The sequence below is a fragment of the Eufriesea mexicana genome, unplaced genomic scaffold (genome assembly GCF_001483705.2).
Source record: "Eufriesea mexicana isolate 0111107269 unplaced genomic scaffold, ASM148370v2 scaffold5212, whole genome shotgun sequence".
Classification (NCBI taxonomy): domain Eukaryota; kingdom Metazoa; phylum Arthropoda; class Insecta; order Hymenoptera; family Apidae; genus Eufriesea; species Eufriesea mexicana.
In genome coordinates, this window is record NW_016913161.1 from 142059 (window position 1) to 160907 (window position 18849).

The window sequence follows — 18849 nt, forward strand, 5'->3', positions numbered from 1 at the left end:
TCGAGGGTAGAACCTAAATTACCCCTATTATGCGATAGTAGGTGAGGAAACGAGGTTGGGGGACGAGTGAAGTGGAATAAAAAGAGAGAACAGAAGGGGAAGAGGCTTGGAGGATTGCATCGGGCAGAGTGAAACTGCGAACGACAGATTGTGAGGACTGCCAATACGTCATTCGAATGTCAATAAGTCGAGGGTGGACGGTTTCAACCCCTTGAATGCTAGTAATTTTCGTAGAAATTTCGCTATGAGTGGCCATTTGTTTCTCTTCCAGAATCAGTCATACCAATCGAATTATACTAACTCATTTACCTCTTCAATTATATTCGATTAATCGAATTATATTAGTCATCTACCTCGCTTTTTATAAATTACTCGAATCATAAATGAATTTCTCCTGCTCCTAGATGCAAGATTAATACTTTCACTGCCATGCACTTTTTATGTGGTACATTTAAAAGGCCACGTTAAAATTTCCATTATTTTTAGGATATAATGATGAATTATCGAGCAATATGGTACAGAAAAATAAAATTATGCAAATCATTAATATTTTCTATTCAAAGTTTTCTATTTATTTATGTCGTTCAAATATTCAAGAATTGGTTGGAATAAAACAAATATAAATTTAAAAAATTAGTATCGCTGGACACTGGTGACCACCATGGCTCCACTGAGGAGACAAGCATCGGTCACTGGTGACCACCATGACAGTCAACATATTAATAATAAATTTGCAAGGAGCAGTCATTGGCCTAATTCAATTATAATATATGGATACGTCTCAGAAGAAACGAATATAAAGAGAAATATATATTGGAAAGCTGATTATAAAATGGATAATTATAAATATTTATAATATAACATACAATATAAATAATGTTATAATTAGTAATATAACATTATAAATATCGAATTGAAATTAATATTAAAATTAATAACGAATGCAAAATATTCACGCGGCAGGATGATATGCACGCGATCGTTGTTGTATTTATCCTTATATCTTTCTATAATTGTTGTTTTTACTGTTATTAAATTGAGCCGCGATTATTACGACATCGCTGCATCAGGCCGGATAAATCGTGCAGTGGATACAGTCAGGTGCACGCGCATTTATGTCTGTTACTGGAAGCGCGGAGTTTTTTCAAGCGGAAACGGATATTCTGGCCAGGTCGAATAAACGTCTGATTGCGTTTGCTTTTCTCGAAGAGTGCTGCAATCGAACGTTGGATTTAGGGAATAAATGTCCACGTCGAATGTGAGAAAGAAAACGTAGCTGCAGCTGCTTCAGTCATGGTTGTTGACAGATAATAATATCACGTTCATAATATATAATATAATAAATTTGATACAGTATATAATACAGATCATACAGTATATTTGATCAATAAAGTAAATTTTAGTTAAAATTTATTAAAATTTTAGTTAATAAAATTTAGTTAGTCAATAATAAATTTTGGGAAGTTGCATTTGAGTGTATTAAAAATATAACTGCATATTCCTGCATTTCATTTTGTTTATTTGAAAAGAATTTCCGTCTCAATTATTCGATAATTTTTTGCCGAGAATTTTGTTGCAATTTCAGTCTTTAAAATTGGATTGTACACATGCAACAGGATAAAAAGAATTTCTAAAATTCGCTTTTAGATATTATAACAGTAAATTAATTGTCCCTTCCAAAAAAGGCTTTAAAGAAAGATAGCAGGATTTTTATCTGGAAATGATTAACTTGAAAAATATTTCTGCTCTAATTCTGAAAAGTAGGATTCTCTTTGTACGTTTTCGTACGTCCTGTCTGCGTTAAAATTTCGCAAAATTAAAAGCTTCATTTTCCACGAAAGCTTAGCCACGAATGAAATTACATTTTTTAATTGAAAAATGTAAATTAGATTCTACCTTTTATTTCCTGTGCTAACTCGATACTTCTAAAATCGATACACCATGTCACTTTTCTTTTCTATTCGCACAAAAGATCCATCTTCGAAATAAATTTTCTAAAAAGATATTAAAATAAATAAGGTAAAAGCAAGAAAAGGAAGACAAGAAGGAAAAAGATAAGTATAAAAATTACTCATGGCAATTATTACACAATTATTATACGAAAAGTAAAAAAGAAGCTTTTCAAGGAGTGTCACATAACCTAAAAATAATTTTTAACCTCGTCTTATTGTAACCGATTATTTATCGAAACAATTTCGTATTAATTTCTTTTATTAACCCACGCAAGGACAAAGGTTATTGTATTTTCTCATGAAATATTGGAAGGTAGTTAAGGCTAAAGGCAAGATCCGGATGTGAACGAAAGAAGTCGTCTTATCTTTTGCAACTTCTTCGAAGAGAATCAACAGAACATGGCGGAGCATGGTTCTCTACTGAAATGATTGATGAGCGTTCAAATATTGGAAGAAAAACTGCGGCTCCAACGTTTTCTACCATTTACAACGCAGTTTTCTGAAGTTCGGAAGAAATTTCAGGCGTTAACGAAGACAGCGTCAGAACGCCATCATTTCTCTTTATTTTCGCTTCAACACGTGCCGAACCGCCGCGCCATCTACTTCGTTACAATGTTTCTATTAAATTCTAACGTAACTCCAACAATTCTTTTTTCAAATTTATCACTAACGATATTTCCTTTATTCCTACCGAGCTTAAATTTTCCATTAATTTTACCTTAAATTTTAAGCGAAGTTTAAGTTCGATTCCAATGAAAGTGAAATTTAGTTAGAACTGGTTAAAAATTTAAGTAAATTTAAAATTTAGTTTTGGTGAATTAAAATTTATAATGTATATACTCATACTTAAACAAAAATTCGATTATACCAATAGCTGATAATTTTTCGACCAAAGATTTATTATATAAGATTTATTAAAAATAAGAAGAAGACTAAATAACAAATTTTACTTAAGTAATCATTTATTACGCGATTTGTTACGAAACTACATAATGATTCTCACTTGTTTTTCACTGTATCTATAAAATTCGATTTTTTTTTTATTAAAATAAAAAGTAAAATTTCTTTTATTAAATTTAATCGTAAATTTATCTTTGACAGCAAATATTATTCTATATTTTACAATGAAATATTCGTATCATAATCAATCATGCCGGTCAAACAATAAACGATAAACAGTTTCGATCTTCGATAGTCGATATAATTAATACTTATTATTTGCAATATTGGTACATCGTAAACAATTACATTGTTCAAAGATAATATAATATCCTCATTTTAGCTCTCGATAACACCGTACTTGTTACACTTAACATGACACTATCGGTATTAGTATTTCCGATTGCCAACAAATTCGAGTGGAAATCTTTCCACGCGAATAATTTCGATATGTCATCTGGATGCAATTCCTCCACCAGGGACGACTAATTTTATCAGCAACATTTCAATATCGCACAGTTTGTCCAGATACAAATATTTCACGCCGAAAAACCGAAACATCCCTTGTCGCAGAGTTTTCATGAATGCGATCGAGTTTTTTCGAATAATTTGCCTCTCGTGCGTCCCGATAAAATTCATTCCGATTTTTTGACAGCCCTTCTAGCCTCGTTCAATTTACGTACAATTCGTAACAAACCGATGCCAAATTCCCGAAGTTGTTACTACAGGAAAAGAGAAAAAGAGAAAAAAGAGCAAAAAAGAGAGAACAGAAAGAAAAGAATATATAGAAAAAGAAAATAAAAATATCTGGATGAGATAAATTGTATTACATAATGTTGAAAATAAGATAGAAATGGACACCAATATCTTTTACGTTCCTTAACAGTTAACACGTTAATTTCTATAAAAATATTTATAATTATCTCTATTTAGATAAAAACATTTAAATAACGAAAACAACTCGCGATTTTAAACAAAAAAATGATTGACACTTTCTAGAAAATTCTTCTCTCTCTCTCATTAACCCTCTTATTAACCCTTACATACTCATGTTTTCTCTTTGACGATTCTCGCGTAACTATTTTATTCTGACACATTTCTCTAAACATTTTTCCAAACACCATTCATACTAGACTGCACTCGTACATATTATATTTATATCATTGCAAATGAGTTTCACTTATTCAACCTCCTTCGCATTCACATATGTAAAACCAACACTTACTAATACTTGTCTGTATTTACAAAAATCAATCTCTTAGGAGAAATAAATATGTTTTTCAACTATGCTATACTATTTTTTTATTAATAGTAAATATACTATTTTGAACTATCGAAGTGTTTACTTCACGCTGTAGATAAGAATTAGATGAACAGTATGAGCTGCAATTGCATACCCTTTTCCAACATTCTAGTTTCGTCTCTCCCTGAGTACGGTTAGAATACAGAAGATATACCTTCCTATATAAGAATGGAATAAAAATAATTCTAAAGAACGATAGTTATTTCCTTTTACCCATAATTTCAATATACAAGATGGCGATTTAAATGCATAGATGGAGAATGATCGTTGTTATTTTCTATACGGTTGTGAAATGTGCAATTTGAGTTTAAAGAATGTCACGACGAGTCATATCAGGGGTCATTGCCAGCTAGCACCCTTGCTGCACTCGTGACCTTTTCCAGCAACACTCGGTAAATCGTGACTATCGAACGAATCGATATTTGCAGTGCCTTTGTGCGTGAATGATTCCGTAAAAGCCGATTTCACGAACGCTTCGAAGGTAGATCCGTTGGGTGGTACGTATGTATGCAAGTTATTTGTTTCCTTCAGAAGGAATTTGGTATGTATCTTATACAATTAATACGAAAGATAAGAAATTCCGGAGAATTTAATTTTCCCGAATTATTAACTATACTTCGTAAACGATATTATTAAATAATATTAAGTATAACTAAATAGTATTAGGTAGTATTAAATACTATTAAATGGCATTAACCCGTTGCACTCGACAATTTTTTGGCTAAAGAACAGTAGGAGTTGAAATATTTTCTGCTATGAAGCTGATGATATATTTTTGAACAGTAGATAAGAAATCGTATAATAATTAACACGTAGAATTATTTGATGTATCTTAAATTTCACGTATTAATTAATATCGATCTTCGAAATTTGAACAAAGGGATAAAGAGTTAATTCTTTGCACTCGACGATTTTTTCGTTACAGGAAAATAATAATTTGAAGACTTTCTGCCATAAGGTCGCCGATATTTGATGACAATGACGACTATGACGACTCATTGCGTCACTCAGTCCTGCTTCGAAAATTGATAAGCTGGATGATTCCTCGTAGCAAACATAGATCCCTATGCAGGGTGATGCCATCCAAATAAAGACTCCTCTCACAGTATGCAATTTAAGACGTAGAATTATTTTATTTCGATATTCCATATGACGTTGGGTAATTGTAAATTTGATACATTAATTAACATTCATCTTTAGAATCTGATTAAATGGTGACTGAGAGGCACCTCTCGAGTGCAAAGGGTTAAATAGTACAAAATATTATCAAATAAAATTTAGGTATGAAAGATGATGTAATCAATTTACCTTTATCAATAGACAATAAAATTGATCTTAGTAAACATGGTATTAAAACTCTAGGAGACACAATAGACTCAATAATCATCGATTAGCAGCAATATTTGCTAATATTTAATATCAATACTTGCTGGTATTAAATACTATGAAATATTGGGTTGGCAACTAAGTGATTGCGGATTTTAAATAAGAAGGAAAATACTAAATTTTTGCTTAAAAATATAACTTTATTCAATTAGGCATTGTCCATTTTTTCAATCAGGCAATGTCATAATTCCATGTTCATAAAACGTCTGATTTTTTGACACTTAGTTGCCAACCCAATAATATTCGCTATAAAGAAATATGAAATAACATGACAGTAAATATAATAAATAAGTAAAGTATGAGAAAGTCTGTAAACACAGGTGTAAACAGAGAGACAGTGATAATTTTGATCATTAATATTTCATTTTATCGGAATTTTATTTCATATCCTCATATGAATGATGGCAAAGAAATTACTAATTATCGATAGAAATATAGTGCACGAGATATGAAAGTGTCTAGTTTTATGAGTGAAACGAAACGTATTATTCGTTGCAGATTTTCAGGTCAAATTATCAAGTCGATACAGTTCTGCATGATTCCCATCTATCTTTCTATGCTTGTATTAGGACGGAATACGAGTTTAAAAAATGAAGATATACCATCGCGCATGTATTTCAATTTAGCATGACAGTGGAATGAAATGAAGAATGAAACTCTCTTTCCTCTGCATCTATCAGCGTTCCTCTCTAGCAATGCCTTTTACATAGCCCGTACACAAAAGGATCGTATCACTTTTTACCCTCGTTTATTAAATCCACCCTTAAAATCAATAGCATATCCCATTTTTAGTAATATTTTCATTATTTCGTTCATTTATGACGAATGAAATATAAATCAAAATTTTGTCAAATTTTTATCCGAATTAACGACGGTATTTAATACTGAAAATTAATTGCAATTTTATTTAATATATTTATAATAAATTATTAAAAAATAATATTATTATTTATTGTATCTATAATAAAATAAATTACAATTTTATATTCAAGTATGGACAAAAATGTACGACTCTTATTTTTATATTTTGGTAAAAGTGCCTTATTTGTTTTTAAATACTCCGAATTTTATGTTTACTTTTATCTCTTCTATTTTGTAATATGTCGAATATATTTATTTTTATGCAAGTATTGTAATATACCATTAAAAATAAAATAACTTTATATCACTCTAAAATGATATAAAGTATGTTTCCAAAAAATAAAAAATTTCGTGAAATTTGATATTAAATGAAGCAATTAAATTAGACTGTTTAATTATAAATAAAAAAAAAATATATATATGGAAAGGAAGAATTGTTTTCACAATTCATATAACACAGAGAGACAACTGATATGTCATGTACACTTTGTTTGCACCCAATTATCTCGGCACTGCAAGCTATATGTAATTCTCATTCAAAAATTATTCAATTTCCTTACAAATACACTCTAATCGTAAAAAAATAAAAAATTCGGTACTCACCATGACGACGATCGGAATGATTTGCACACGAGGACAGAAGACACGTGTACCAAATCTAAAACAGTTGGTTTTCTTGCTTCATGTCACGTGTATTAAGCATATTCGAAATACACATCTGATAGATCCGTCGCGTTCGCGAGTCTCCGGTCAACTGACTACGTTTCTCGAGGCGCGTTAATAACAACCTACCACTTGCGCGAACTGTATGCGCAGTGTGCTTCAAAGGAGATTCTTCGGTAAGGGTCAGACACAACACGCTCCATATGGGTTCTTGTTATTTCAACGCTGCTGGTTATACGCTTTTTCTGCTTCCGTTTGCATTGATAGAAAAGTAAAATCAATGGAAGTTTTTGCTACAAAATGCTTGCGCTCGTTACTTCCTCGTTAACGAGACCTTCCAAATGGATGGATATTCATGGAACGTTACAAAAATGGAATAGTAGTTTTCGATAATTACACTGCCGTTGTTGAATGTCACGTATTACCAGTTTCGAATGGAAGTGACATTGTTAGTTACATTTAGTAAATCACTTTGTCAGTTAATGAATTATTGCTGTGGAAAAATACGAAATTTATTACTTTTTATTTTATATATTTTGTAATATGTATATATTTATTAACCCTTTGCATTCGATGATTTTTTTTTTTACAGAAAAATAGTAAAATGGAGGACTTCTTGCCAGAAAGTCAACGATACTTAAAAATTGTATACAAATTAAGACGTAGAGTTATTTTTTTTCAACATTCCACGCATCGTTGGATAATTTTAAATTTGATATATTAATTAACATCGATCTTTAGAATCAAATTAAAATGGCGACTGACGGTCTCGAGTGCAAAGGGCTAATTTCAGCCATTAGGCCCAGAAATGGACTTAGTTGTGTACACAATTTCTACACATTCACATCCTCCATACTTTTACTTACAAATTATTTCTTTACATCCCTCTGTCAGCATACTGTCATCCCTCTCTCTTTCCTTTGTATTCGTTTCTCTATATATTTTGTAATAGTCATATCGAATTTAAGTACATCATATATATATAGATATGAACTAAGAAAAATAATAACAAATGGAGGTTATGTATCTATTGTACAATATTGATTTGTCCATATTATTTTCTTCTTTCTGTTAGAGATGAAATCAATCATGTTAATATAACTTAATTAATTTTTTCTTAATTAATTTTTAATAAATTGTCCTTCCAATTTATTTATCTTGGCAGTTTTAGAATTTCCATTTTCGTTGTTAATTTAATGTATATAATTTACGATGTACGTATCGTAACGCGGAAGTTTGGAGTAGCATCTGAGAACAGAAGGTTCGAGACGATTTACGATATTTCTAGAAGGTCTTTTAAAAAACTGCGCCATTAATTCGACTGACCTCGTATCCGGTTGAACTGTTTCGTCTGCTTCGCTGTGAGAAGTCTCTGTGAACATTTTTTGGTAATTATAGTGGCGCCTGTTTTATAGCGTTTTATTTATCTATGTGAACTACGTTTCTGTTTAGACACGTGGACAATGAAATGGAGACCAGTCATTAACGAATGATTCAAGACTGATGTTCGTGTTGGTTTTTTATCTTGAAAGAAAAAAATATGCAGTTTTTAATATTTAGTAATTTAGTTAATTATTACGTATTAAAGTAATTAATATTTCTTCTCGAAAGAGTAGGATAATTTTCATTTTCACTTTCCAATTAATGTATTAAATTGCTCGCTAACTATACGATACGAAGAAATCGTTAATCTGCAACTTAATCATATTCGAATTAAAAGCATTTTCCGTGTATGTGATTAAATTTGTAATTAAAATTAGATAAAGGCGAGGGAATTGATTTCGTTATAAATAAATATGAGTACAATCTAATTAATTCTTGATGAAATATAATAATGCAATTTCAAGTCAAGGGAATTCAATTATTAAGAACAAATCACAATTAAATGCCTATCAAGGTATTCAAGTAATTCAGTAATTACACCTAAAATAATTAAATTTGACGTTTCTTAAATAACAAATTAACTGAATTTATATGAAATCGCAGTCCCTAATTACCTGTCCAAAATAGTAATTATACTCTACGTACTACGTACCACTACTCGAATCTTAAATTACATTTAACTTTCGTATCATACTCTAGCAGCCCTCGTCTAAAACGAAATGATTCTCAAACAAATATATAATAATTCAAATAAAATGAACAAAATTATAAATATTCTCATATAATTAATATATTATACAGGGTGTCTCGTGTCAGTGCCATCACAACAAATTTCATAAATATCAGAATCATCTAACAGAAAAATTTACAGTGAATTACTTTCAAATCCCGAACTGCAAGCATGAAAAAGTATAATAATGTCATTTAAATTTTCAACTAAGATATTAAAAGCCACGTATTAATTTATCTTTCCTCAAACAAATCTTTTACTCAATTTTTCACCGTGCCAATTTAAATGGGACACCCTGTACATATCATATACTTTACATTATATATTACATTATGCATCATATATTATATATTATATATCGTATGATGTATTATTTACTATGCATTATATATTATATTACATATTATACAGAGTGTCCGAATGAAATTCTGTCACCATTTTTCACCAAGTTATTTCCAGTAGTGCAACTGAAAAATGTTTCAGACAAAATTTTTTTGGTATTTGATGATTTTCATGTTCCTATATTATTAAATTTCAAAAATTGCTTTTTACGCAAAAAGTCAACAAGAACACCCTGTATATTTTATAATATATTATATCATGCTTTATATACTGTGTATTATATATTACATTCTATATATTCTCCTCTTTATATTATATATTATACATACATAATATGTATAATAATATGTAATAATAGTATATATAAAGATTATATATAATTATATATTATATACTATATATTCTGCACTATACATTGTGTATTATATATATTATATCACGTAGTATACATATATAAGTTAGATTAGTTAGATTAGTTGGATTAGTAGTTATATGATGTACTTATATAACTATACTCAATATGTACATATATACAGACTATATATGCACATACGCGCGTATAACCATAAAAACTCGTTCGGAGATCGTTAAACAGCGCGTGAAAAATGAAATACCAGTCCACAGCGAACTGAACCAAGTATCGAACGCATCTCGACAATTGCCTGCCAATTAATCCGCTCGTCATTCCCCTTTTCGCGGTTCGACGTTTCGCGGAACCGGTTTAAATCATCGTGCCGCATCCCCACGGAACCCCCGGGCTGGAACGCGAGCCGACATTCGAGCCGACCGGTGTGCCGCATCACGATTATGCCCAACGATGGTCTAACCCGCGTCTACCGCTGTCCTTGAGGTCCCGCGCTTTGCTTGCCACAGGCAACGTACGGTGGCGGCGTTCAATGTCGCGAAGTCGTCGACTGTCTTGAACGAGTGGACGGTCGTGCAATCTTGCTGCCTACCGGCCGGCAGGAACATGAAATCGAAACCCGGCCACTACACCGAGAACGCCGCAAATTTGTCCACGTGTCGCAGCCGTCGAAACCCGGACCCCAGCACCGTGTCCCAGCCACGCTCAGCCATCGACCACGATAATGAGCCAATTAACGACGTCGCACCAGCCATCAGGTTGTGCACGCCACTCGGAAACGACTCGACTGGACACAATCGTTTCCTTTTCGATTCCACTCCTTTTTCCCTCGTCATTTTATTCCTATCTTCTTCCTTTCCGCGAATTTTGTTCACGCTCAGAGAGGGAGCTTTTACTCGTGGCTTTGATTTCGGTTGTGGAAATGGAGGTTGGTTTCAGGTTGGCGTGAGATAGGTTGACAGGAGTGGGGAGAGAGGTTTCGGCGAGGTCAGGTTTGTTAGTTTTGTCGCTTTTCGGGATAGTAACCCCTTGAAGTATGACGAGGCTGCTTCGTCGTGGCTTTTCATGCCAAACCGCAAGAAGACGGATATTCTTCGTATTGTTATTTGAATTATACCGAAATTATACTCGACGTGTTTCAACATGCGGAAAATTTGTGTAAATTTTGAAAGTTCCTTCAATTCTGTGATACACAGCATGTTAGATGCATAGTGGCAAATTGAAATTAAATGTTTCCTCAATTTGGTAACCAATTTTATTTTTCTTTTTTCCAATTTAAAATTTGTTCATGGAATTGAATTTGAGAGGCCTGTCATTAATTTTGGAAAAATTCGCGTTTTTATCGAGGTATATGTGTGATTACATACGTGTGTATGTACGAACTTATTTTTGTCGTGATAATTGAATAATTATTAAATAAGTATACTATAGTAAGAGGTTTCTGTATTATTAAATGTGCTTTAACATGTAGAGAACGAAGAGACCACCAGTGTCACAGAAAAAAGTGCGATGTCAAGTCCAGGAACCAGGAGTGCTTCCGCATCTCAGAAAATTAAAACCCCGACATGGCAATCAGGACGTAGTTCGATTCACGTTCGTATTGCAGAAAAATTGCTCTAATTAATTAATTTAACTATCCAAAATTTCCAAAATTTCCTTTCTTCCTGAAGAGAACAATTATTATTACAGACTTCGTAATTATAATTTTCATATAGCACCTCCCTTAATTACTATAACAATAAAATTAACGAAAGAAAATTCGAAAAATATAGTACTGCATATCCACTCACTTGTGATTTACAGTAACAAATAAATAAGGAATTAAAATGTGCACAAAATTCCGAGAATAATTTAATCGTTCGTAATTGCGACTTATGGAAATGGCGAAGGGTAGTTCGTAGTCGATAAAAATAAAATGCAGGGCACTATAAAAGACGGGCAATTTCAGGGAGACTCTGCAAGTAATACCACGGAAGATGCTACCACTGGTAATAAATCGCAGAGCAATACAGCTCGACGTACGCCAGGAAAATTATTTGGCAGCTCCATTCCGAACAAGAGGCTCAGCTCTAGCCTGATGAAACGTTATATACAAATAAAGAAAGAGTTGGCGAACAAACATGTAATTATCTTCTTCAGCCTGCATTCCACGACTAAAACTTAATGCGCTACGAATAACGAAAGTACATTCTTAAAATTCTCATAGAGATCAATTTAATAAGACGATACTTTGCAGCCTAGAGTTTATACAGGACCTGATTCTCTTGGGCTATAAATGAGGATAATATATTATTTTTCCAATATTTTTCCATTGTTTGCAATTAATGCAAGTACATTGTTTCCTTTGTCAAATTTGTCTCTAAAATATAGGTACAGTAGGATAGAAAAATAATAAATCTTTAAAAGCCTAACATCACTTTTACTTCCAATAATTTTTCAATAAGTATTATTCCATCAACTATTATTGACTCACAAGAAGGAAACTAGCCAAGAGTTCGTCGTTACACTCTCTTCAGTATACACCATGATATTAAATTGCCGAAAATATCATTAAAATTCCATTTTCTCGTTTAAATCACTTGCCATTGGTTTATTCTCAAGCCACGATCTTTGAAATCAAAGATGAACCTAGAAATTGACATTGCCACAGGAAACCGCGCAAGATCTCTACAACGAGATGTCTCAGATCCGCGAGAAACTGATCAACATGGGTGCGAAGGATCCTGGCAAACCGGAGACCCTGAAGTTAGACATTGGTTCACCTAAACAGGTCGCTCCTGCGGAGCCAACGATCTACGAATCAGCGAACACGACGATCGAGAAGCTCCCAATCGGGAAGGAGCTACTGGGGTGCTTGGAAGAACGACTGCGTGAGATCCCGAAGAATTTGAGGAACATTTGCCAGGAGCTGTTGGACAAGCAGTCGATCTTCGTCACCTTTGTCACGTCGCAGCTGATTCAGAGTACCAGGGAGGGAAACGAGGCTGATCAGACGAATTCCGAGGTGTCCATGCAGCTAGAAGTGCATCAGAAGGACTACGACAATATTAGGTCGCGTTTGGACGAAGTGCAAGAGCTGGAAGAGAAGTCTATATCAGAGCTAACGAAGAATGTGCAGAATTTAATCGACGAGTACGAGCATTCCAGGAGTAAGATAAAGCAGCTAAACGCGGCTGAAGCTCAGAAGGAGCTGCAGAAGCAGTTGGACAGCAAGACAGAGGAGATGCAGGCAGAGAAGGAGAAGAATAATCAGACCAAGGATCGTCTTCGACAGGCGGAAACGCAGCTGCAGAAGACACGTACCAAGGTGAGAGAGTTGGAGTCGCATATTGCCAACGAGGAGAAGACCTCGGCTGAGAAGATTCAGCAGCTGCAGGCCAGCATGAAGAATCTGGACGCTCAAATGAAGCAGAAGGATCTGGCCATAGAGTCTAAGATGAAAGACATGCAGAAGGCTATGAAAAATAGCGAGGACCTGGTCGCTAAGGTGGAGAAGCAGAGGGACAGCTTTGAAGCTAGGTGGTTTTCACCAGTTTTTGATAAGAGTCTGTGAAACGTGAATATTGACCTGGTCTGGTTTAGGTTGATGGAGCTGAGGGAAAAGATGAGCAGCAAGGAGAATGAGGCGATGGCCACGATCAAGGAGCTGTCTGAAAGGCTGAACGCGGTCACTGCTGATCTTGGAGTTGAAAAGGAGAAGAGGTACCAAGACAATCTTTTTCCTTATACTATAAAATGTATCTTCTTAAATTAATATTAGATAAATAGAATTATTTGTAATATTATGATTACGCTATATTATTTAAATTAATTCTTTAACGCGACATAGGCAACAAGTAGAGGATGCATTCGTGGAATTAGAAGAGCGATACAAGATTGTGGAAGAAAAGAGCAAAGAATTATGCGAGCTTGCTGAGAAGAATAAGAATTTCATTATCACAGGTATGAGATATAACAAGTTTCCAATAAAGATTATAAGATAATATATAATTGATATATATATATAATTAATCACAAAATGATACCACGTTTCTTACATCCATATTTTTTACAATTAAATTAAAATTGTGACGCTCTACTCCGTTTAGCAAATTCTTTAAACTAAATTTTTCTTAGTTGCTGCAGAAGCTATAGTCTTTAAACTCAAATCAAATTTTAATTAATCTTTCATTTCACTTATCAGAGGGTAGTCATACAGAGAACGAAGTACGTCTGTTCAACGAGTTGCAGGCGACCAGAGACGAACTGGCAGTGCAGAAGCAGTTGAATCTGCAGCTACAACAAGAGAAAGAGGAGATCATTGCAGTGATGCATCAAGCGGCCGTTAGTTTGCACTACTTTCGGGACATGTCCTCGTATAAGTCCTAAGAACTACGCGATTCAATCCCTTCGTTCGTTAGACGTTCTTCTATTCCAACCGATGACGAGATGATAATTTTCAATTATTCCTTTTCTGTTCTTGTGGCCCAGAGTCGGGAGGAAGACGAAGACTCCAGGGAGAAGCTGGCTGCGGAACTAGTCTTCAAGTCCAACGAACTCCAGAAGCTGATGATGCAGTACTCAGAACTGAGAAAGGTAGCAAAAAACGCGTAAGTTTCCCGGATTTTTTAAAAATCCATTACATTTCATCATCCACTATTCATTAGTGTTGGTATTAAAATACGAAGAGATGGTGAATTTAAATATTAATTGCGAGAATTAATTAATCGCTTAATTGTTACTTTTAAAAATATATAAATAACGATAATCTGTCTGATTATTCATCAAATAATCTAGCCAAGAAAAAAATGGGATCTTAGAAACGCAGTTGAAAGAAATCCAGACGAGACTTCACTCTCAGTCCATGGAGCATGGCAAAGCTGGACTAAACGCACATGCGATTGAACTTCAACAACAGGTGTCCGATCTAAGTAACAATTTAGCAGAGGTAACGCAGCAGAAAGACGAGCTAGAAAGTGTATTGTCACAGAAGCAATTGGAACTAGAACAACGTGACTATGTGATGCGCGAGCAGAGCAAGTACCTTAAACTTAGAGACGAGTTGCTTAATATTTTAAAAGGAAAAGTGCAACAAACGAATGGAGAATTATCAAATAGCGACGAGAACAATGAGTACCTTGAGCAGGTAACTGAATATTCTTCCCAATTTTTTCATTTATCTAAATACAAAATTCGGATAAGAAAAATCCCAGTAAATTTCTTTCACTTCTATTTTGAAACAAAACGCACGCATACTAAGTACAATTATCCATTCTAATCCTTGATAAAGCTGTCTATGAAAAATTGGATAATATTTCTAACCGTTCAGATTTACGAACAGATAAACGCCAAAACGAAAGCAATCCAGGAACTGCACACGACACTAGAAAATAAGCAACTGCAGATCATGCGACTGGAGAAGATGGTGAAGCTAATGGAGGACCACCAAGATCGGGCTCAAGCACAACGCACCCGTTTAGAGAATCGCATCGCTCAGTTAGAGTTGGCCTACCAAAAGAGTAAGGAACAGCGGTACGTTCCGGAAAACTCTTCGTTTTGTATGAAGTATCACGTGGACAGTGAACGAGATAAATTATCGCAGGATTACCATTCCAATACTGATCAAATGTTTTCACAAGATTCACTTCATTCGCAGTCTTCTTCACATTCTAATCATACCGATTCAGTTGTTATGAGGTCAGAGTTCTTATCTGGTATTGGTCCTTCACAAAATGACTACCGACGAATACAGGATTACGGAGATAATGACTATATCCAGAGACAGACATCCTCCGACGAAGACCAACCTTATATCTGTGAGCGTTGTCGCCAAGAAACGTCCGTGGGGGAAAATAAAGATCCGTGGTTGAATAAAAACGATTCCATTGACAATACTAATGAACCTTTCCGTAATTGGTTGACAAACGCGTCCAGCCTGGAAATAACTGAAACTTCAATGAATAATCGCAACCTACAGAACGACGATTATGTTTATGACTTACCTCGGACAGATAGAAACAGAAAGCACCTTTCCGTAATGTACAAGCTGCATGGAGGATATGATAACGTGGACGATAGTAGCAGGGAGTCGCAAAATCATTATCAGAGAGAACGCTTCCAATATCGCCATCAGCATCGTGTTCGGTCACCGTTGGCAAATAGGACCGTGCCTCATAGTTTTATCTTGTAAACGCTGTATATAGTTTCTCCTATTAGGGCACTGTTCATATTCAACAGACACAATATCTCGTTGCAATTTTGAAGAATTTGTTTTGCCAATGTAGGACTAAATGGCTTGGTTTCGTTGTGCTCTTAAAAATTCCAATTTGTTTGAATTTTGGGTTTTAATGAGGCTAATACGAAAGTCATACATCATACGTAGGATTATAAATTAAATTTTCTGAAAATATTACATAAGTTTGTTATTTAATGACTATAAATGTTTTTGCTTTCATAAATGAAAGTAATTCCATTTATAAATAATAAAAATTCATATGGTTTTTAATGACAGTTTCATATAGGAACTATCAGTAATGTACGTTGTAAATAAATTTGAATCTTGTGTTAATATGGTCTGATTTAATAGGCTAGGTACTCCCTGCTACCGAGTTATCAGTATTATATTGTTGATACAAAAGTTCCTTACAGAGTGCCTAGCCTTTGAAACAGACCGATCTCTAATTTTCTCATCTCTCTGACCGATTTTGTTTTTCTATGTTTTAGGGGTAAGGGCTTCGGCATCCTGTAAGGAACTTTCTAATCATCGTCAACGTAAATGTCTCCATGAAATTAAATCACAATCAACGTGATTATTTTGTGTTATTAATCATTAAGCCTTTGGTAAGCGGCATTCTACATCGCTCGCAAGATTTTTTCGATTTGATATTCGATGCATAAATCTGTTAAAAAAAGTTCAAAAATTATTTGTGCACTTTGATTCATATTTTTGTATTCGATGTGGCTTATTTATATTTTTGTACATTTTCTATGTACATTTTATTTTATAATAAATTTTATAAAATTAAATTATATACACAATATTAAACACTGTATTAATCACTATCATTATCACTGCTGCCAGAATATGCACCCAGTAAGGAGAGACCATTATGGCAACTGCTTGTTGAGTTATGTGCATTTTCAGTGCTTGTATTTAAATTTTTACTTTCTTCCAAAGAAACATCTGTTTCTTTTCTTGTCACAGTTTGCTTTTCTCCATTATCTGGGCTGATAACTGCAGGGTTTGGATTCACTTTGATACCTACATTTGTTTTTCTTTTAACTATACCTAATAAGTTTTTTCTATTCGATGATGATGATGCAGTTTCAGTCCACAATGATGTTTCAGATGGTTTTATCTTTTGATTGTTCTTAGGCTACGATAAAAAATGAAAGAATCCTTTTTAGCTTTTACAAATAACATATTAATATATAAATAACATATTAACATATTAATTATATATAATTAAACAAAAAAAATTCAACTACCTTTTCTGGTTCTGTTGTATGCAAAACCTTATTATTTTCACTTTTCCTTTCACTTCTTTTAGCTTTCTTTTTTGATGGCTCACTGGTTCCAATTTCATCTAATTCTACAATTTCTTCCTCCACAACAATTTTTTTACCAAATATTGCTTTAACACACTCTTCATCATATTCCTCTTGTTCTTTCTCTGTTCTTTGCTTGGCTGCTTCTGTATCAAATTGTTCTAACATTTGATCATAGTCAATGGCTTGTTGTCTACGGTTCAAGTCTTTTAATTCTTCTAAAGATTCTAATAGTTCCAATTCTTGTTTCGATTGCAATGTTCTTTTTTCTAAAAGTTTCATCGGATTTGTAGCTTCTTCCTCTTTCTCTTCATCTTCTTCTCTTTGAGCTTGTTCTTCAGCCAATTTTAAAGCCATAAAATTTCTAGTGGCACCTGCTTCAATCTCGTAATCTGTGTTCTTAGGATCTGTTTTGAAACTTATTTCTTGAAGGCATCGAGTACACTTTATGTAAAACCTATAAATTCGTATTCCTAAATAGTCGTCACCTTCAACATCTTCTTTACGGGCATTAAATTTTTTTCCTTTGTAAATATATTCTCCACAAGTTTTGCATCTCATATTGAAAGGGGCCATCAAACGTACCGTGTATTGCCTATTTCGAGCCAATTTCATACGAGGGATTTTCGACGGATCGAAATCCGGTGGATAATATTTCTAAAGTATAAGAATTATAATTAATGTATTGTAATAATGTAAGTTATTATGTATCATCAATCTAAGCAATGATATAAACACAACGTTTTCTTGAACCTAATAAATTAATCGTACGAAATTTTACTTACGTTTAAAACTTTACGCTCCGACATATTGCTGGCTTAATGCAGTAAAATTAACCGCAAAATATATTATTAATAAGAAATGTGAGAGTCCTAAAAGTTAATTAGAAATTAGGTTATGTTTACGGACAAGGTGTCAACTGACGTATCGTATTCAGTGCTACCACCCTTGTATAAAGAATTCTAAACATAAGATTTCAATAGTTTAGTGTTGGTATGTGTGATATTCAAAACTTTTCAAATGTAAAATGCACGTAGCAAACGATTGTTCGTTAATTTCCGCCATTGTGTTCTTGCAACTTTAAGCGTCGTTAGTGCTTTATCGTCGGTAATCAGAGAAGTGTCGATTGCGGGTATGTATCAAAAAAGAGGTATAAATAATATATGGATATAGTTAATGTATGCTTAAATACTTCTTATTCATTGCTTTCACTCATTACTGTTATTAATTAATAAAGGTATTGTGTTATCAAAGGACATAAACGTGCATAAAAATGAGGTTACGCCGATTCAAATCTCAACAGCGAAACATCGTTGAACAGTTTCTGCTTGGTGAGTGATATTTGATAAGCTTTTATAATTACAGTTAATCGATAATCATAGTAGTTATTGAGAAGGGA

General features: G+C 33.6%; 3 protein-coding genes across 6 annotated transcripts in view; 1 reads left to right on the forward strand and 2 right to left on the reverse strand.

The window, feature by feature from the left end:
• Window positions 1-7202, reverse strand: part of LOC108551934 (spondin-1) — a 62679-nt gene extending 55477 nt beyond the window's left edge. For all 4 annotated transcript variants that reach the window (XM_017906278.1, XM_017906279.1, XM_017906280.1 and 1 more), the window contains exon 1: window positions 7045-7202. In XM_017906278.1, the coding sequence (XP_017761767.1) occupies window positions 7045-7047 (3 nt within the window). In that variant the 5' untranslated portion in view covers window positions 7048-7202. The remainder of the gene's footprint in view (window positions 1-7044) is intronic.
• A 3445-nt stretch (window positions 7203-10647) lies between these two features.
• LOC108551917 (putative leucine-rich repeat-containing protein DDB_G0290503) lies at window positions 10648-16166 on the forward strand. The gene is made up of 10 exons (XM_017906257.1): window positions 10648-10681; window positions 11395-11516; window positions 11872-12045; window positions 12574-13442; window positions 13506-13625; window positions 13753-13865; window positions 14107-14246; window positions 14394-14512; window positions 14700-15048; window positions 15232-16166. The coding sequence occupies exons 1-10, from the start codon at window positions 10648-10650 to the stop codon at window positions 16090-16092; spliced, it is 2901 nt and encodes a 966-aa protein (XP_017761746.1). The 3' UTR covers window positions 16093-16166.
• A 788-nt stretch (window positions 16167-16954) lies between these two features.
• Window positions 16955-18356, reverse strand: LOC108551931 (coiled-coil domain-containing protein 94). Its single transcript, XM_017906272.1, has 3 exons — window positions 18236-18356; window positions 17391-18107; window positions 16955-17278 (listed from the first exon to the last, which is right to left on the reverse strand). Exons 1-3 carry the CDS (start codon window positions 18257-18259, stop codon window positions 16955-16957), a joined length of 1065 nt encoding a protein of 354 aa, XP_017761761.1. The 5' UTR covers window positions 18260-18356.
• Window positions 18357-18849: the final 493 nt, after the last annotated feature.